Genomic DNA, 18,759 nt, shown 5'->3' on the forward strand with positions numbered 1-18,759 from the left:
AATTCCCAGAGAACTCCTAAGACCACGTTGGCTTTTTGGTTATTAAATGGTCAGAATGGGAAATTCATAGAGTTGTGCTCAGTTTACACAGCATCATTGCCTTAATAAATTACAGTATATGTAGACCTGTTCAATTTACATTTATAGTCAACACATTAAGATCCATTTTGAGCAGGGAAATCCTGCCCAACCTGAAAATTATCAACACATCCCACATGTGTTGTCTGTGTAGTAAATCCTGGTTTAGGATATGTTGTTTATCAGAATAGTAATGGACTATGAGGCCATGCCTGCCACTGTAGTGACTGCTGCTGTTTGTGCTATCTTGTTTGTATCTGAGCGCGAACTTTGACCTCCTTCTGCCGGTTTGATTTTCTATCTTTGTTCATATAAAAGCTGCTCTGATGGCACTTTAACTCTCTGACTCTTATTGCTGCAAACCAAGGCTTGAATAACACCAGAGGCCAGGGTACAATACGTCGACAATCTTTATTGGGGCCATGTTGCTTAACAGGCTTGAATGTGAAGTGATTGACGTCGATGGTTTGTGTCTACTCATCATCGCTTCCTCGCATCTTTTCGATAACTTTGCCTATCCACTTGGTCATCCTGAACAGGTGAGTGTAGAAGCCGTACTTCCCATCGCGATCGCAGCCCTCGCTCCATGACACGATGCCGATCTGATACCAGCGGTTCTCTGCCGGGTACTGCACAGGAAGACAGTTTCAAAATAAGACTCATTGTTTGCAAAGGCAGCTATTCTAAATTCTCAGATTGAACCTTTTGTAAATGGTAGAAAAGTCTTTTCAGAGCTGAAAGAACGAAAAACTCAATAAATATTTTAACTCCTTTTTCAGTTTTTAAGCAAAAATGCCAAATAACACTTAACTGTGAGTATGTATTGCTTTATATTGTAAGAAAATAAATGAAGATTTAGGCTGCCAGTTAGGCATATCTGAAGATTACGTAGTTATTCAACTTCTTGTTACTATCCCCCCTGTCTAGAGTTTGCAAAAAACCCTGCTTTTTAATATGTTATATTGTTGTTATGAGAAGAATCTTCAAATCTGTCTTTAAGTTTTAAACTCAACTTTGGGCATTAAAATTGATGAAGTTTTGGGCCGATGTTGACGAAACGGTTTGGGAACCCTATGTTTAAAGATCCTGCCAGAAAAAAGGCCATTCCAAAGAAAAACACAAGTATGTTTCATATGGGACTAAACAGCTGTGTAGGTTTAAGAAATTTGCCCAATAAACCTCACTAACTGGGAATCCTCACTAGTGAATAGTGAGTTTCAGTTCCTACCTTTTGGGTGAAGGTTTCTGGTGCCAAAGGGTATTTGGTAGGTGACCTGAACGTGAACTGCATAACGTTACTGAAACAATGCCAGAGAGAATGTCGGCCGTCATCGAAGCTAAAGGCAATCCAGTGAAATACTGGTGTATGATTGTGCAGTGTATATGTTTTAACACTATGTTAAAGTGCTGTGTGGCACTTTTCAAAACCTAGTGATTTTAAAGACCACAAAAATAATTTATAATCAACTACATGAAAGAATACGGAGTTAAAGCGATAAATAAAATCACATAAATCCTGAACAAACTGTGTGAATCAAATCATCATTGGTGTCCCAGAGAACACACATTTTCCCCTAGAAACCTTTGACATGGAGTTAAACTGGTCTCTAGGCCTGTGTGACTCTGAATTTAGTTGGAGAAAGCATGGCTGTATGACTTTGGCACAAACGAAGCATTGGTAATTCCTAATAAAAACATTTTGCATTTTCAGTAATTTTATATATTTGGGTTGTGGTAAAACATATTAAAGCCATAAAATACTGTTAAAATACTGTTAATGTCCAGATAGATTTTCAGGAAATGTTTAACATTTTTAACGTGTCAGGAACAAAAGTCTAATTACATTGTTCTTCTTGATGATTGAGAATGCATCAAGACGAGGAGTCAAGGAGGCCATTTACGTGAAAAGGGAAAGAGGGGGCCTAAGGGTACATCTTTCACCATCGTGATTGCAGCCATTCCCCAACTCTCTGTGAATGGTACTCATGGCCATTGATCAGTGGGTTTTGGTCAGTGGTTATTGATCAATGGTCATAAGAATTTGCATAATTAAGATTAAGGAACTGACCTCCCAGCCCATTGTTCCTTCAGTGGGCTGGTTTCAGTCATTATGCAAATGTACTGTTTATAAGTTTGGGGAAAGCTGCAGTCAGCTGAGACTGAAGAAGTCACTTAGATGAGTGACGAAACGTTTCTCCCACAAAACGCTACATCCAGATGAACAGAATCAACTTTTTGGATAATTACACTGTTGTTCAACTTATAAACAAGAAAGCATTAATTTTGGATATAAATGTTAATTTGATTCTATATGTAACAGTTAACACACTGTGTACATATTTTATTACTATGCGTTAATTAAAACAATGTCCTGAATTTTTAGCAGATTAAATTAATGTATATGTGTGATATTTACATTAAATGTTACAAAGCACTGAACAGAACATATGAAAATCTGTTTAAGTGTTAATATACTGTGTTTTACTGTGCTACTGTATCCTTCTGCAACTGTCTTACACTGCCTTCACTTCTGTGTGTTCTCGTGCCGTCGGTCTTATAATTTATTTAACAAATATTTTATTAAACAGCTGCTTGAGATATAAACCAGATGTTATCTAATGATAAGAAATGGTAAAGAGGAGACTTAATCTATCATTTGTTCTTCTTTCATTGTGATTCTCACCTTCATCACAAAAGGTCCGCCGCTGTCTCCCTCACAGGCGTCTCCACGATGGTTATCGTCTGGTTTATAACCTGAAACAACCAGAGACTGTAATTATAGAGAAACTATGACACCTTCAGGAGATGCAGGATCATCCTGAGAGAAACAGCCAAATTCCATTCAGTGCAGCCAATGAGATGGCAGCATCACTCAGCACACCAGGGGTTTATTCAGGATCAAACAGTTGGACCAAAAATAAGCCAAAGATAAAATATAAACAAGCATTTTCTTGAACAAATGTGGAAAATCTTTTGTTTTGTTTTACCAGCACAGAACATGTTGTCTGTGATCTTGACTGAAGTGGAGCTGCGGCAGATGTTCTGGTCCACTATCGGTAGGTGGATTTGCTGAAGGACTGATGTTAAATTTCTCACTGCAGGGTTCCAGCTTTCCTTCAGGCTCCCCCACCCGGTAACTCGGCCCTTAAAGCCTTCAGACATCAGACTGCCGGAAAAAATACCAGTCAGATATATCACAAGGCCTGTCACCATCCATAGTATAAACCTCACTGAACCAAAGTGTCTCTGACCACAGTTCTTAATAGCACCCTCTACTGGCGCAGTCTTTGCATTACTTTAGACTTTCCAAGAAGACAGAAGGAATCTGTGGGATCTGAAGAATCTTTTAACCCCCTGCAGGATAACTGGAGAAAGGAAAATCGATATCTATGGAGAAATAGCTATGTGACCAAGTTTGAGGACCTGACTTGATTTAATCAAATTGTTGTTTACTGAGGACTTTAAGCAAAGTCCTTGGCACAATAATAAACTGTGTTGATACCTCCCCGATTAATATTTCTAGCAGTATTCAACACCATATGAACAAAATAATCTCTCCAGCAAGCTCTATGTCGGACCCAGAGTCTCCCCCACATAAAAACGCTCCAGATCACTTGACAGAACTGGAAATTCAATTCTCCATTCAAGACACATTTTCACTTGTTTCCTTTCATTTGGTGGGAAATATAATTAAAGAATTTGGTCTGAACTTGTCAACTTTTAATTGGTTGCAAATGTTTGTCTTACAACTTGGCGACGGGCTTGCTGGGCAGGCAGATAGGATGGATCTTATCAGTGAACGTGACCGGCCTTCTCATGTGCAGCAGAGCGATGTCACAGTTCAGGTTTTCCTTCCAGTTGTACTTGGGGTGGACAATGATTTCATCAATTACCACAATCTTCTCAATGCCACGCTCAAACCTAGAAAAAAATGACATAATTCCAACAGGCCTTCAAATGAAACTAATGATAATTAAGACAGACACGCCTTTTTACATGGTGCTTCTGTGTTTTCCCAGGCGGCCCAGTATATCGCTGACAGTGAAGTTCTTGTTCCAGGGTGGGTAAAGGATGCAGTGAGCTGCAGTGAGGATCCACTGATCACTGATCAGACTGGCTCCACACAAAAACTCCTGTGGGCTACGCCTGTACAGCATCACCTGCCTGCAAACAACAAAATTATTTATTAAGTTAGAAATATAAGTTGAGTCAAAAACAGTTTGTATCTTAATGGTTCTTTTATTTATTTCTGATTGGCAGGATCCCACAACCTTTTTTCTTTTATTTATTAATTGTAGTGAGTCAATTTTTCTTTCTTGGTGTGTTTTCTAAGGACATTGTCAAGATTTAAAAGCTATTGATGTTTCTTCTTTTCGGTATATTCTTGGCAAAGGAGAATCTTCATTGGATGTTTGCTCTTACAGTTCTAATGGGCAGAGTGAGGCCTGTAGATTCTGTTGGATCTACAGTGTAAAAAACTTTCGTGGGAAGAATAAATGTGTCAGGATTGCACCATTTGTGAGGGGAAGAATGTAATCACAGATATATTCCTGCAAACAGAACATTTCTTTGGCCTCAATATTTAACTGCTCACTGTGGAATGTATACATATTACTAATTTGTCACTTACCACTGTTTAGATTCCTCCATCAGCTGACACAGAGGTCACCCAAATGAGTATGGTTGTGGCGTATGGCTATGCATAATAACTGGAAGACCTGGTCCACCCTTTGCATCATAACCTGGGCCGGCAGCATGACTTTCAAATCTGTCTCAGCTTTTTTACAACAAAGAAAAGATACCGAAAACCTTCCCTGTTTCATACTTTTATTTATTTGCTTGATGTTACTTACTGTAAGTCTTTGAATCAGCGAAGCCTGCAAGCACAGACCTAACAGAGCCCTTCACTTTTTCTATTTCCTTGCTACCTCAGCTCTTTCTTTTGGGTATTTTATTTACCTTTGAAGCTACTTGATTTTCAAATTCCAATTTTATTTGTCACGCTCACAATCATACACAGTACAACATGTAGTGAAATGCTTATTGTTATGCAATGCCTATAGTAAAGAAATTTGCAAAATTTACAAATTTTATGTTTTAGTAGTTTACAGTAAAAAAAATTACACTTTGAAAAATGTACATAAAAAGAGGCAATAAGAGTTCCATAAAAAACAGATTTAAAGAATAAATTAAGAATTTAACCTAACAGGTAAAGAGTAAACTAAGAGTTAAAGGTAAATTATAAGATAAAAAAAGTAGAATGTACAAATAGACAATTTAAAAAAGAAAGTATAAGAATCGTGCAAATAAACAGAGTGTCTGCGGCGATTTGATGTATAAGAGCCCAGACTACCCCTGGTTCAGGGCCCAAATAGACTGGGGGAAGAAGCTCCTCCTCATTCTTTCTGTTTTGACCTTAAAGGATTGACCTCAACAGTGAGAAAAGTTCATTGTTGGGATCGGAGAGGTCTATCATGATCTTTCTGGCTTTGGTCTTGCAACGTTTAGTGTAGACAGACAGCAGGTCAGGAAGCTCAGAGCAAATGATGAGGATGATGATGAAAAAGCTTTATTTATCACTTGCTTTTGGCTGAGCGCACCACTCTTTCAAGATCTTGTCTGTCCTGCTTGGTGCTGTTCCCATACCAGGTGCAGATGTTTCCCATCAGGATGCTCTTGATGGTGCAGGAGTAGAAGTTAAGCACCCTCAGCAGCAGATGGAAGTTTCTAAGTCTTCTGGGGAAGAAGAGATGCTGGCGAGCTTTCTTGAACAGGGTGTTGATGTGACATGACCATGACAGGTCCTAAGTGATGCAGACACCCAGGTACCGGAAGCTGTCCACTCTCTCCACTGGCGCATCACTGATGATCAGGGGCTCGTAATTCCTTGCCTGCTTTGTACTGAAGTCCATAATCAGCTCCTTAGTCTTGCTGAGGTTAAGCAGGAGGTTGTTCTCCTGATACCACTTCTCCAGGTCCATAATCTCCTCCAGGTAGGCCTTCTCGATATTGTCAGAGATCAGGCCCAACACAACAGTGTCATCTGCAAACTTGACAATGGAGGTGGTATCTGATGTGGCTACACGGTCGTAAGTATACAGTGAGTACAGCAGGTGGCTTAAAACACAGCCTTAAGGCACGTACTGAATGAGATGTAGGGAGAGACTTGTTTTCCCATCCTCACTGATTTGGTCTGTCTGTAAGGAATTTGAGGATCCACTGGCACAGTGATGAGCTGAGTCCTAAATCCTTCAACTTGGTGAAAAGCTTTAAGGGAATTATTGTCTTGAATGCAGAACTGTAGTCCATGAACAGCATCCTAACATAATTCCCTCTGCCAGTGTCCAGGTGACTCAGGGATGTGTGAAGCAGGTGTGATATGGCATTGTCTGTGGAAGATTAGTCTGGTATGCAAACTTAAGTGGGTCAATGGTGGCAGAAAGTGAAGAAGTGATGTGGTCTCTTACCAGTCCCTCAAAACACTTCATCACTGTTGATATCAGTGCTACTGTGGCTGTGCGATATGACCGAAATCTCATATCCCGATATAAGACATCTATCGTCCCGATAACAATATAAATTACAGAAATGTCACATTTTCTGTAGATTCTGTGAATCTCGGACAGCTCGATTTGCGTGAATTGTTTCCAGCTGGGCGTCATTTACCTGGAGTCGAGTGTTTTAACCGATGTAAGAAACTTTACATTTTTAGACATAAGTTGTAACAGCCGCCGTTTACTTTGTAAGTATTTATTACACAGCGTGCTGTGGAGAAAAGCCTGTTCTAACATTTGAGTCTAAGGTTTATTTTTTAGCACCTGACGGCTCTTTTTGCTTCTCATCCATAAAAGCATACTTGATTCAGTTTATTTTGAAAAGCCTCAACAGGATCTTGAGCTTTATTGTGAAAGGTTTATGTAGAAAATAAACAAGCGGACATGCGTTGATTTTACCGTCGTTGTTGCTAATGACAACACATAAAAACAGGCGCTTGTCTGTCCGTAGTGTGGTTATATTAAATATAAGAGAAAGAGAGAACTTTAAGGAATGTAATATAGCCACTACAGTGACCATCCAAACTATGAAAAAATATTGCTGTAAACAGTTTATTTTGCGACACCACGAAACAAACGATAAATGAAACAATAGATGTTTTTATATCGTCATCTGATATATATTGTTATATTGATGTGATGGCATGCCACACATGGTAAGCTCCACACCTCACCACCAGTTGATTCACGTTAGTTTAATTTACAGTCACTACTTTAATATATTCTACTTATTGTTCAATATTGTTTCTTTATTAAATGTATTTATTTTTCAATCACACCTTCCAATGTTTATATGGCGTGCACACATATTAACCTTGCAAGGTCAAAGTTCTGTTTTATGTTATATTAATACATCTTTCTTTGTTTGAGCTACCTGGGGTTTGGCTTCTCCTCCTGTCTGGTAAAAGGTGTGGCAAAGGGCTGGGAGACAGCCTAATTGGATAGCACCACATGCTTCATTGCCTGGGGGGTGTTTCATGTTTGTTTAATTGTTTTGTATTAGTTGGTTATATGGCAGCCATCTTGTTTTCCCCCGTGTGTGTCATTTGGTTTAGCTAAGTCAGTATTTAAGTTTCCCCATGTGTCATTTCAGCAGGTCAGTTTATCATATGTTTGTTTGAGGTTTTTGTTAATTATTATCTTGAGTTTAGTCTATTGAGTTGACCTCTTTTATTGGTCTGCCTGTTTAAGTTTTGGCTTTGTTAAATATATTTTCATATTTTTGGGTCAATAAAACCCCTTTTTTGAATTAAAACCACCTGTGTCCTTTATGCTTTACTGCTTGGTCCTTGACAATCGAACAGCCCTAAGTGCTACTGGACGATAATCATTGTGGCAAGCGGGCTGTTGTTTCATAAAAACAGGAACAACGATGGACTGTTTGAAGTACATGGGAACCACTGCTTGGGCCAGGGAGAGGTTTAAGATCACTGTAAACACCGGTACTAGCTGGTCAGTGCAGGCTTTCAGGACCCAACCAGGGATTGCATCTTCTCCTGCTGCTGTTCACTCTCCTGAACAGCGTTGAAAGCATTGTTCCTTACTGGTCCTCTCTGCACACATGCAGCCATTTGTTGTGTTATTTGCTGCAGCATTAAAGCGAATATAAAATGTGTTCAGCTTATCAGCCAGTGAAGCGTCAGCATTCATCACTGTCATTCAGCTGTCTGTTTATAGTCTGTTATTTTCTGCAGTCCCTTCCATTGGCTCCTAGAGTCGCACTGTTGTAGCTGTGACTCTAGTTTTTCCCCGTAGCTCCGCTTTGCCTTTGCAACCACGCATGCGCACATTGTAAACAGCCTTGTATTGGTCCACATTACTGGAGATGCGACCCGCTTTGTAGGCAGTGGTGTGCGATCTCAGAGCGTCGTGGATGTTTTTATCCACCCACGGCTTCATACACTAGTTTCCTGATATATCCCACAACCACTTACGTAAACATGTTGATGCCATCAGAGCTGCACCAAAACATGTTCCAGTCTGCGTCATCCAGTGCATCCATCCAGCGTGCAATCTCTCTCCTGATTGGTGCTTCCTGCTTTAGTCTTTGTAAACAGACACGAGGAAGATGATGGTGTGGTCCACTTTTCCAAATGCCGGCAGAGACTGTGCTTTGTAGCAGTCTTTGAATGGATTGGTCTAATGTCCTTGTGCCCCTGGTGGGGAAGGGGATGTGCTGGTGAAGGTTATGAAATGTGCATTTGAGATTTACTCTGTTAATAGCTCCCATAACAATGAGAGCAGTATCCTAGTGAAGTGTTTGTTTTTGTGTGAGAGCCTCATGTAGTTCACATAAGTCTGAGTCCGAGTCTGAGTCCGTGTGTGACAGAATATAAACAGTGCAGGCAATGACCGCAGTGAATTCCTGAGGAAGATAGAAAGGGTGACATTTAACGATCAAAAGTTCCAGATTGGGTGAGCAAGAGCTTGTGAGTGGAAAAATGCTTGTGCAGTCGCACCATCTCTTTTCTTCCTCGGTGCCATTGTTCTGTTCATTTCTTTTCTTCGGTAGACCGAGAAAGTATCGCTAGGTTCAGCAATGTCTCGGTGACAGTGTTGGGAAGGTTCGTTTTAAAATGTATTCCACTACAGATTACAGAATACATGCCCCAAAATGTATTTTGTAACATATTCCGTTACGTTACTCAATGACAGTAACGTATTCTGAATACTTTGGATTACCTATTATATTATCGTGCTTTTTACAACTAAATGAATGTACTATTGCTGCGTGTGAATTATTACTTTTACTGAAGGTTCCTCGCCATACCAATACCGACAAGATTTTTAAATCTTAATATAAAATGAGTAACAGTAGCGTGGGCATTCGGTAAGGCTGCACATTTTGCAGTGATCTCATATAGAAAACTATTCTGCACGTATATAAAACAGGTCCCCGGCTCTGAACCGTAGTAAAGGGACCTCTGGCTAATGCGTTGGGTTGGTGTCGGGCTCATAGCCAAAAACTAGCTTTACTTTGTTGTGTGGGTCAACTTTGCTAGCGAGAGACAGAGAAAGGCGTCGAAAGGCTGCTCCAACGGAACTTATTGTTTCGGAGAAAAACACGAAAAAAGTGTACAGTCGAGTCTTAATAGCTTACTTACAACTGGGCTCGTCAGGCACTTTTTTTGGCTGCAGTGGTTATTATTATATTTGCATGGTTCCAGCTCCCGTTTCTGCTCGATGACAGCTCGTACTTTTCCTTTTTCTCCCTCCCTCGCTCACAGACACATAACGTGTATAGCAGTCCATTCTCCCTGCAGCACAGACTAAACTGTCCATGAGGCTACATTCTTTAGAGCTATGCCTGTAACACTCTGCCTATTGCCTTCATATTAAATCATTTTTGTGAATATCTTTTTAAAATATTTCTTCACGTCATTATGTGGGCTGCAAGTAGAGGTGACATGGGCCGCGAGATTGAGACACAGGCATTAGAATAGAGAGGGCATAGCCGAACATATGAAACAGGAAAATACCGCCGTGTAATCCCTTTATTTCAGCAAAGTAACTGTATTCTAAATACCACCTTTTTTAAACGGTAACTGTAACGGAATACAGTTACATATTTTGTATTTTAAATATGTAAAGGCAGTACATGTATTCCGTTATTCCCCAACACTACTCGGTGAAGCAGAGGATGATGCAGTCCCGAACAGAGATGGGCAGTAACGCGTTACTTGTAACACGTTACTGTAATCCGATTACTTTTTTCGAGTAACGAGTAAAGTAAGGGATTACTATGGCAAAAACGGTAATTAGATTACCGTTACTTTCCCGTAGGAACGCTGCGTTACTGCGTTACTAAAACCGTGATTTTTTTTGCAAGAATGTCTCATGACAGTGACGTAAGCAAGTGCGACGTTTGTGACAACAGCTGTGTGCAGATCAACAATAGATCATATATCGAGTGCGGGAGAGAGTATGAGCGTGCAGGGTTTAAAGCGTGGAAGTACTGACCTTACTTTAAGTTTGATTCCATAAAAAGTGACAAAAACATTAGCGTCCATTGTGCGTGGGAAGAAAACTTCTTTTTACAGCGAAAAAAAACCCCCTAAACTTCCAAGCAAGCACCGAGTGCACAACGACGTAATGGGAAATTCACAGAGCTGCCATATCCTTCCACTGACCGCTGCGGCTCACCTGCACCAGGGTAAACCTCCGCCTACCCTGCTCCTGCTTTACAGGTGAAAATAGAGCAAAAGGACCACTAGTCTTTGACTTTATTTTATTTTCTGCTGTGTTTTACTTGCATCTATTTGAAAGACTGAGTGTAAACACAAAAAAAAAAAAAAAAATTATGTGCTGGAATGTGCAGAAAATAGGTTTTGTCACGGCGAGTGAGAGGAGCCGTGTGGAGGAGGAAAAGGAGGATCCACACGCAGGCAGTCGTGAAGGTGTAAAAGGTGATTTATTGAACACAAAAGGAGAGGCAAACGGCAACACGGAGAACTAAACTAAACTGGGAAACAACTAAAACTACAAAGCACAAACCTGAATGAGAATGAGCAGAGGAGAATGATGATGGACAGCAGGGAGAACACACGGGTGAGACATGGTAGATACACAGACGGACCAGCAACTACAATAACGGAGGACATGACTTAAATACACCCAGAGAACACAGGGGAATTACACACAGGTGGTGGACACAGCTGGGAATGATCAACAAGACGAGACAGAGGTAAAACTGAACACACTCACATGAGACCCAGACCTTCACAATAAAACAGGAAATGAGAACACCACACCAAGACGCAGACCTGACACTGAGAGACAGACAGAATGACACATGGAACCTGAACTAAACTAAACGTGAGATACAACAGAGAACAAATCCTTAAACATGAAACTCAAATAATAAACATCATAATCATCATCATAAACACAACAAGAGAACAGGAAAACAATCCCTGATGCAACTAAAACCAAAACATAATAACCTCAAACATGGAATAACAAAAACATAAAACTCCACATACTGGGTCCAACGGACCCAGACCCGTGACAGTACCCCCCCTCAAAGGGCTGGCTCCTGACAGCCCCAAACAAAAAGCACAAGCACCAAGCCAGGGCGGGCGGAGGGGGCCCAGGAAGGAGGGCCCAAAACACAAAAACCAGGAGCACGAGAGTCCGGAACCAAAACACGACTGTTCACCAGTCCATAACACAGTCAGGGGGCCGACCATGCACACAGCAACGGCGGCGACGGGCAAACAGTTCTGGGGGCCGACCGTGCACACGGCAACGGCGGTGACGGGCAAACAGTTCTGGGGGCCGACCTCTTGGAAGGTAGTGGCGGCCACTGAGCAGGTCGGGAGGACGGCCGCAATGCCAGCGGCGGCGACGAACTCTTTCCGGAGGCCGTCCCCGAAGGCCATGATGCCATCTTAGAGGCCCGGAAAACGGCCAGCAGAGGCGGGGCGGCGTGGCAACCACAGGACCAGACGAGGCCGGACCAGACGAAGGCGGAGCTGAAGCTGGACCAGACGTGGATGAAGACACGGAGGCCGGACCAGACGAAGGCGGAGCTGAAGCTGGACCAGACGAAGGCGGAGCTGAAGCCGAAGCGGAAGCTGGACCAGACGAAGGCGGAGCTGAAGCCGAAGCGGAAGCTGGACCAGACGAGACTGAAGACACGGAGGCTGGACCAGACGAGACTGAAGACACGGAGGCTGAAGCTGGACCAAGCATGGATGAAGACACGGAGGCCGGAGCGGAGGCTGAAGCTGGACCAAGCATGGATGAAGACACGGAGGCCGGAGCGGAGGCTGAAGCTGGACCAAGCATGGATGAAGACACGGAGGCTGGACCAGGCGAAGCCGGAGCGGAGGCTGAAGCTGGACCAAGCATGGATGAAGACACGGAGGCTGGACCAGGCGAAGCTGAAGCGGAGGCTGAAGCTGGACCAAGCATGGATGAAGACACGGAGGCTGGACCAGGCGAAGCTGAAGCGGAGGCTGAAGCTGGACCAAGCATGGATGAAGACACGGAGGCTGGACCAGGCGAAGCTGAAGCGGAGGCTGAAGCTGGACCAAGCGTGGATGACGGCAGCGGGACGGCTGCGGAACCTGACGGCAGCGGGACGGCTGCGGAACCTGACGGCAGCGGGACGGCTGCGGAACCTGACGGCAGCGGGACGGCTGCGGAACCTGACGGCAGCGGGGCTGCAGGCGGTGATGCGAATGGCGATGATGTGAATGCAGCAGGCGGTGGCGTGAATGCTGCAGGTGATGATGTAGAGATGTGCTGGCTGGGTCCTCCAGGACCGTCAGCAGGTGTGAGGACGTGCTGGCTGGGTCCTCCAGGACCGTCAGCTAACGAGGCATGGTGCTGGGTGGGCTCCTCGGGCCCTCCAGCAGACGTGGCATGAGGCTGGACGGGCTCCTCGGGCCCTCCAGCAGACGTGGCATGAGGCTGGACGGGCTCCTCGGGCCCTCCAGCAGACGTGGCATGAGGCTGGACGGGCTCCTCGGGCCCTCCAGCAGACGTGGCATGAGGCTGGACGGGCTCCTCGGGCCCTCCAGCAGACGTGGCTTGAGGCTGGACGGGCTCCTCGGGCCCTCCAGCAGACGACACTTGAGGCTGGCCGGGCTCCTCAGGCCCTCCAGCAGAGATTGACGGCTGAATGGGTCCCTCTGGTCCTCCAGCAGAGGACAGGGGCAGAGGGGCGGACTCACTGGAGCTCTCAGCAGGGGATGACGGCTGAGACGGCTCAGTAAAGTCCTCTAATGACGCCACTGGTGCTGGCATCTCGACCTCTAGGGGTCCAGAGGTGGCTGGTGACTGGCACCCAGCCTCTGGGGAGGCCCTAGAGGGAGCAACTGTCTCTGAGATGGCCAGCTTAAATGAACCAGTTAAAGTCTGTGTGGAGTGTGTTCCCTGCTTGTAATGAACAGATGAAAAACAGTTCTTTTCGGGTTGAATGGAGCTAACTTGTTGTGCAGGAGGAGTTGGTGAAGATGATGGCTGAATAGGTGGCTGAGCTGATAATAAGGCTGATGAGTCTTCTACCAACTGAGCTATTGACTGGGCTATGGACTGTAACATAGTGTCTACTAAGTCTGGCTGAGACTGTAACTGGGCTATGGGTAGTGAGGCTGAATGTGATGGAGGTGACGGCTGGGCAGCTAACTGAGCTTCTGGCTGGGGAGATAACTCAACAAACCCAGCCCCGGTACAAACAGTCACATGAACTGGTGAAACAGACGGAGCGTCTTTTCCACTCACCACAGCCGGCAGTTCCGAAGTCCTATTCTCCAGCTGTGGGGCGACGCGCCGACGGCGCGATCGTCGCTTCCTCCCGGGCAACACCTCCGGCGGGCCGGGCAAAACCTCCGGCGGGCCGGGCAAAACCTCCGGCGTCCGGCTGGGTTGGGAAGCGGTAGCGGCTGGTGGGTGTAGGTGAAGTTCGTGAAGGATGAAGTCTTGCACGAGTGGGTGTAGTGAGTCCAATAGCCAGAGATAACAGGTAAGGAGGTGTTGTAGATCGGCTTCCACGGAGTTAAGAGGCGCTCCTCCCTCATGCTCAAGCAGCCGGTAAACCAACTCAGAGGCGGAGTGGATAGCGGCCTCCTGAAGCTCCCAGGGTGGGGTGACTGCCGCTGGATCCATATGTGGCTGGTCCGTACTGTCACGGCGAGTGAGAGGAGCCGTGTGGAGGAGGAAAAGGAGGATCCACACGCAGGCAGTCGTGAAGGTGTAAAAGGTGATTTATTGAACACAAAAGGAGAGGCAAACGGCAACACGGAGAACTAAACTAAACTGGGAAACAACTAAAACTACAAAGCACAAACCTGAATGAGAATGAGCAGAGGAGAATGATGATGGACAGCAGGGAGAACACACGGGTGAGACATGGTAGATACACAGACGGACCAGCAACTACAATAACGGAGGACATGACTTAAATACACCCAGAGAACACAGGGGAATTACACACAGGTGGTGGACACAGCTGGGAATGATCAACAAGACGAGACAGAGGTAAAACTGAACACACTCACATGAGACCCAGACCTTCACAATAAAACAGGAAATGAGAACACCACACCAAGACGCAGACCTGACACTGAGAGACAGACAGAATGACACATGGAACCTGAACTAAACTAAACGTGAGATACAACAGAGAACAAATCCTTAAACATGAAACTCAAATAATAAACATCATAATCATCATCATAAACACAACAAGAGAACAGGAAAACAATCCCTGATGCAACTAAAACCAAAACATAATAACCTCAAACATGGAATAACAAAAACATAAAACTCCACATACTGGGTCCAACGGACCCAGACCCGTGACAGTACCCCCCCTCAAAGGGCTGGCTCCTGACAGCCCCAAACAAAAAGCACAAGCACCAAGCCAGGGCGGGCGGAGGGGGCCCAGGAAGGAGGGCCCAAAACACAAAAACCAGGAGCACGAGAGTCCGGAACCAAAACACGACTGTTCACCAGTCCATAACACAGTCAGGGGGCCGACCATGCACACAGCAACGGCGGCGACGGGCAAACAGTTCTGGGGGCCGACCGTGCACACGGCAACGGCGGTGACGGGCAAACAGTTCTGGGGGCCGACCTCTTGGAAGGTAGTGGCGGCCACTGAGCAGGTCGGGAGGACGGCCGCAATGCCAGCGGCGGCGACGAACTCTTTCCGGAGGCCGTCCCCGAAGGCCATGATGCCATCTTAGAGGCCCGGAAAACGGCCAGCAGAGGCGGGGCGGCGTGGCAACCACAGGACCAGACGAGGCCGGACCAGACGAAGGCGGAGCTGAAGCTGGACCAGACGTGGATGAAGACACGGAGGCCGGACCAGACGAAGGCGGAGCTGAAGCTGGACCAGACGAAGGCGGAGCTGAAGCCGAAGCGGAAGCTGGACCAGACGAAGGCGGAGCTGAAGCCGAAGCGGAAGCTGGACCAGACGAGACTGAAGACACGGAGGCTGGACCAGACGAGACTGAAGACACGGAGGCTGAAGCTGGACCAAGCATGGATGAAGACACGGAGGCCGGAGCGGAGGCTGAAGCTGGACCAAGCATGGATGAAGACACGGAGGCCGGAGCGGAGGCTGAAGCTGGACCAAGCATGGATGAAGACACGGAGGCTGGACCAGGCGAAGCCGGAGCGGAGGCTGAAGCTGGACCAAGCATGGATGAAGACACGGAGGCTGGACCAGGCGAAGCTGAAGCGGAGGCTGAAGCTGGACCAAGCATGGATGAAGACACGGAGGCTGGACCAGGCGAAGCTGAAGCGGAGGCTGAAGCTGGACCAAGCATGGATGAAGACACGGAGGCTGGACCAGGCGAAGCTGAAGCGGAGGCTGAAGCTGGACCAAGCGTGGATGACGGCAGCGGGACGGCTGCGGAACCTGACGGCAGCGGGACGGCTGCGGAACCTGACGGCAGCGGGACGGCTGCGGAACCTGACGGCAGCGGGGCTGCAGGCGGTGATGCGAATGGCGATGATGTGAATGCAGCAGGCGGTGGCGTGAATGCTGCAGGTGATGATGTAGAGATGTGCTGGCTGGGTCCTCCAGGACCGTCAGCAGGTGTGAGGACGTGCTGGCTGGGTCCTCCAGGACCGTCAGCTAACGAGGCATGGTGCTGGGTGGGCTCCTCGGGCCCTCCAGCAGACGTGGCATGAGGCTGGACGGGCTCCTCGGGCCCTCCAGCAGACGTGGCATGAGGCTGGACGGGCTCCTCGGGCCCTCCAGCAGACGTGGCATGAGGCTGGACGGGCTCCTCGGGCCCTCCAGCAGACGTGGCATGAGGCTGGACGGGCTCCTCGGGCCCTCCAGCAGACGTGGCTTGAGGCTGGACGGGCTCCTCGGGCCCTCCAGCAGACGACACTTGAGGCTGGCCGGGCTCCTCAGGCCCTCCAGCAGAGATTGACGGCTGAATGGGTCCCTCTGGTCCTCCAGCAGAGGACAGGGGCAGAGGGGCGGACTCACTGGAGCTCTCAGCAGGGGATGACGGCTGAGACGGCTCAGTAAAGTCCTCTAATGACGCCACTGGTGCTGGCATCTCGACCTCTAGGGGTCCAGAGGTGGCTGGTGACTGGCACCCAGCCTCTGGGGAGGCCCTAGAGGGAGCAACTGTCTCTGAGATGGCCAGCTTAAATGAACCAGTTAAAGTCTGTGTGGAGTGTGTTCCCTGCTTGTAATGAACAGATGAAAAACAGTTCTTTTCGGGTTGAATGGAGCTAACTTGTTGTGCAGGAGGAGTTGGTGAAGATGATGGCTGAATAGGTGGCTGAGCTGATAATAAGGCTGATGAGTCTTCTACCAACTGAGCTATTGACTGGGCTATGGACTGTAACATAGTGTCTACTAAGTCTGGCTGAGACTGTAACTGGGCTATGGGTAGTGAGGCTGAATGTGATGGAGGTGACGGCTGGGCAGCTAACTGAGCTTCTGGCTGGGGAGATAACTCAACAAACCCAGCCCCGGTACAAACAGTCACATGAACTGGTGAAACAGACGGAGCGTCTTTTCCACTCACCACAGCCGGCAGTTCCGAAGTCCTATTCTCCAGCTGTGGGGCGACGCGCCGACGGCGCGATCGTCGCTTCCTCCCGGGCAACACCTCCGGCGGGCCGGGCAAAACCTCCGGCGGGCCGGGCAAAACCTCCGGCGTCCGGCTGGGTTGGGAAGCGGTAGCGGCTGGTGGGTGTAGGTGAAGTTCGTGAAGGATGAAGTCTTGCACGAGTGGGTGTAGTGAGTCCAATAGCCAGAGATAACAGGTAAGGAGGTGTTGTAGATCGGCTTCCACGGAGTTAAGAGGCGCTCCTCCCTCATGCTCAAGCAGCCGGTAAACCAACTCAGAGGCGGAGTGGATAGCGGCCTCCTGAAGCTCCCAGGGTGGGGTGACTGCCGCTGGATCCATATGTGGCTGGTCCGTACTGTCACGGCGAGTGAGAGGAGCCGTGTGGAGGAGGAAAAGGAGGATCCACACGCAGGCAGTCGTGAAGGTGTAAAAGGTGATTTATTGAACACAAAAGGAGAGGCAAACGGCAACACGGAGAACTAAACTAAACTGGGAAACAACTAAAACTACAAAGCACAAACCTGAATGAGAATGAGCAGAGGAGAATGATGATGGACAGCAGGGAGAACACACGGGTGAGACATGGTAGATACACAGACGGACCAGCAACTACAATAACGGAGGACATGACTTAAATACACCCAGAGAACACAGGGGAATTACACACAGGTGGTGGACACAGCTGGGAATGATCAACAAGACGAGACAGAGGTAAAACTGAACACACTCACATGAGACCCAGACCTTCACAATAAAACAGGAAATGAGAACACCACACCAAGACGCAGACCTGACACTGAGAGACAGACAGAATGACACATGGAACCTGAACTAAACTAAACGTGAGATACAACAGAGAACAAATCCTTAAACATGAAACTCAAATAATAAACATCATAATCATCATCATAAACACAACAAGAGAACAGGAAAACAATCCCTGATGCAACTAAAACCAAAACATAATAACCTCAAACATGGAATAACAAAAACATAAAACTCCACATACTGGGTCCAACGGACCCAGACCCGTGACAGGTTTAAATATTAAACAAATTTCTTCCAGTCAGTGAATGTTGCATATAATTACATTTTTGCTTGATGCATGAAGTTAAAAGATTAAAACTAATAAAACAAGTTTTAAAAAGGGACTTTTCCATTTGATTACATTTTGTATGATGGATTATGTAGAAAAAGTAGAATTGGGCTGAGAGATCTATCGCTTTATCACCTATTCAGGTTGTAAATCGTGTTTTTAAAAAGTAACTAAGTAACTAAGTAATTAATTACTTTTGAAAATAAGTAATCAGTAAAGTAACGGGATTACTTTTTTGGGGAAGTAATCAGTAATTAGTTACTGATTACTTTTTTCAAGTAACTTGACCAACACTGGTCCCGAATGTCTCTCTGAAACTTGACTCTGGCCCTGAGGTCATCACCCTTGTTCTTGATGGACTGAAGATTGGCTAGCAGTATACTGGGCATGGATACACTGTGTGTGTGTGAGCCCCTAGCATATGTTACTGTTTTTATGTTTTAGGTGCTATAGCACTGCAGTCTCCTGAATTTTGGGATAA

The 18,759-nt window shown here is 46.3% G+C and overlaps 1 protein-coding gene across 1 annotated transcript in view; it reads right to left on the bottom strand.

Annotated features, from left to right (window-relative positions):
* Positions 1–470: 470 nt before the first annotated feature.
* LOC146547113 (prothrombin-like) overlaps positions 471–18,759 on the bottom strand; it is a 38,209-nt gene continuing 19,920 nt past the window's right edge. The window contains exons 5-9 of the mRNA XM_085265101.1: positions 4,075–4,242; positions 3,826–3,999; positions 3,066–3,244; positions 2,762–2,832; positions 471–707 (exon numbers count right to left, since the gene is read on the bottom strand). Of these exons, the coding sequence (XP_085121227.1) occupies positions 552–707; positions 2,762–2,832; positions 3,066–3,244; positions 3,826–3,999; positions 4,075–4,242 (748 nt within the window). The 3' untranslated portion in view covers positions 471–551. The remainder of the gene's footprint in view (positions 708–2,761; positions 2,833–3,065; positions 3,245–3,825; positions 4,000–4,074; positions 4,243–18,759) is intronic.

This window comes from Mchenga conophoros, linkage group LG23, assembly GCF_057382185.1.
Source record: "Mchenga conophoros isolate Kocher_MC1m ecotype Shallow Benthic linkage group LG23, M_conophoros_male_GT1.1, whole genome shotgun sequence".
Taxonomy (NCBI): Eukaryota; Metazoa; Chordata; class Actinopteri; order Cichliformes; family Cichlidae; genus Mchenga; species Mchenga conophoros.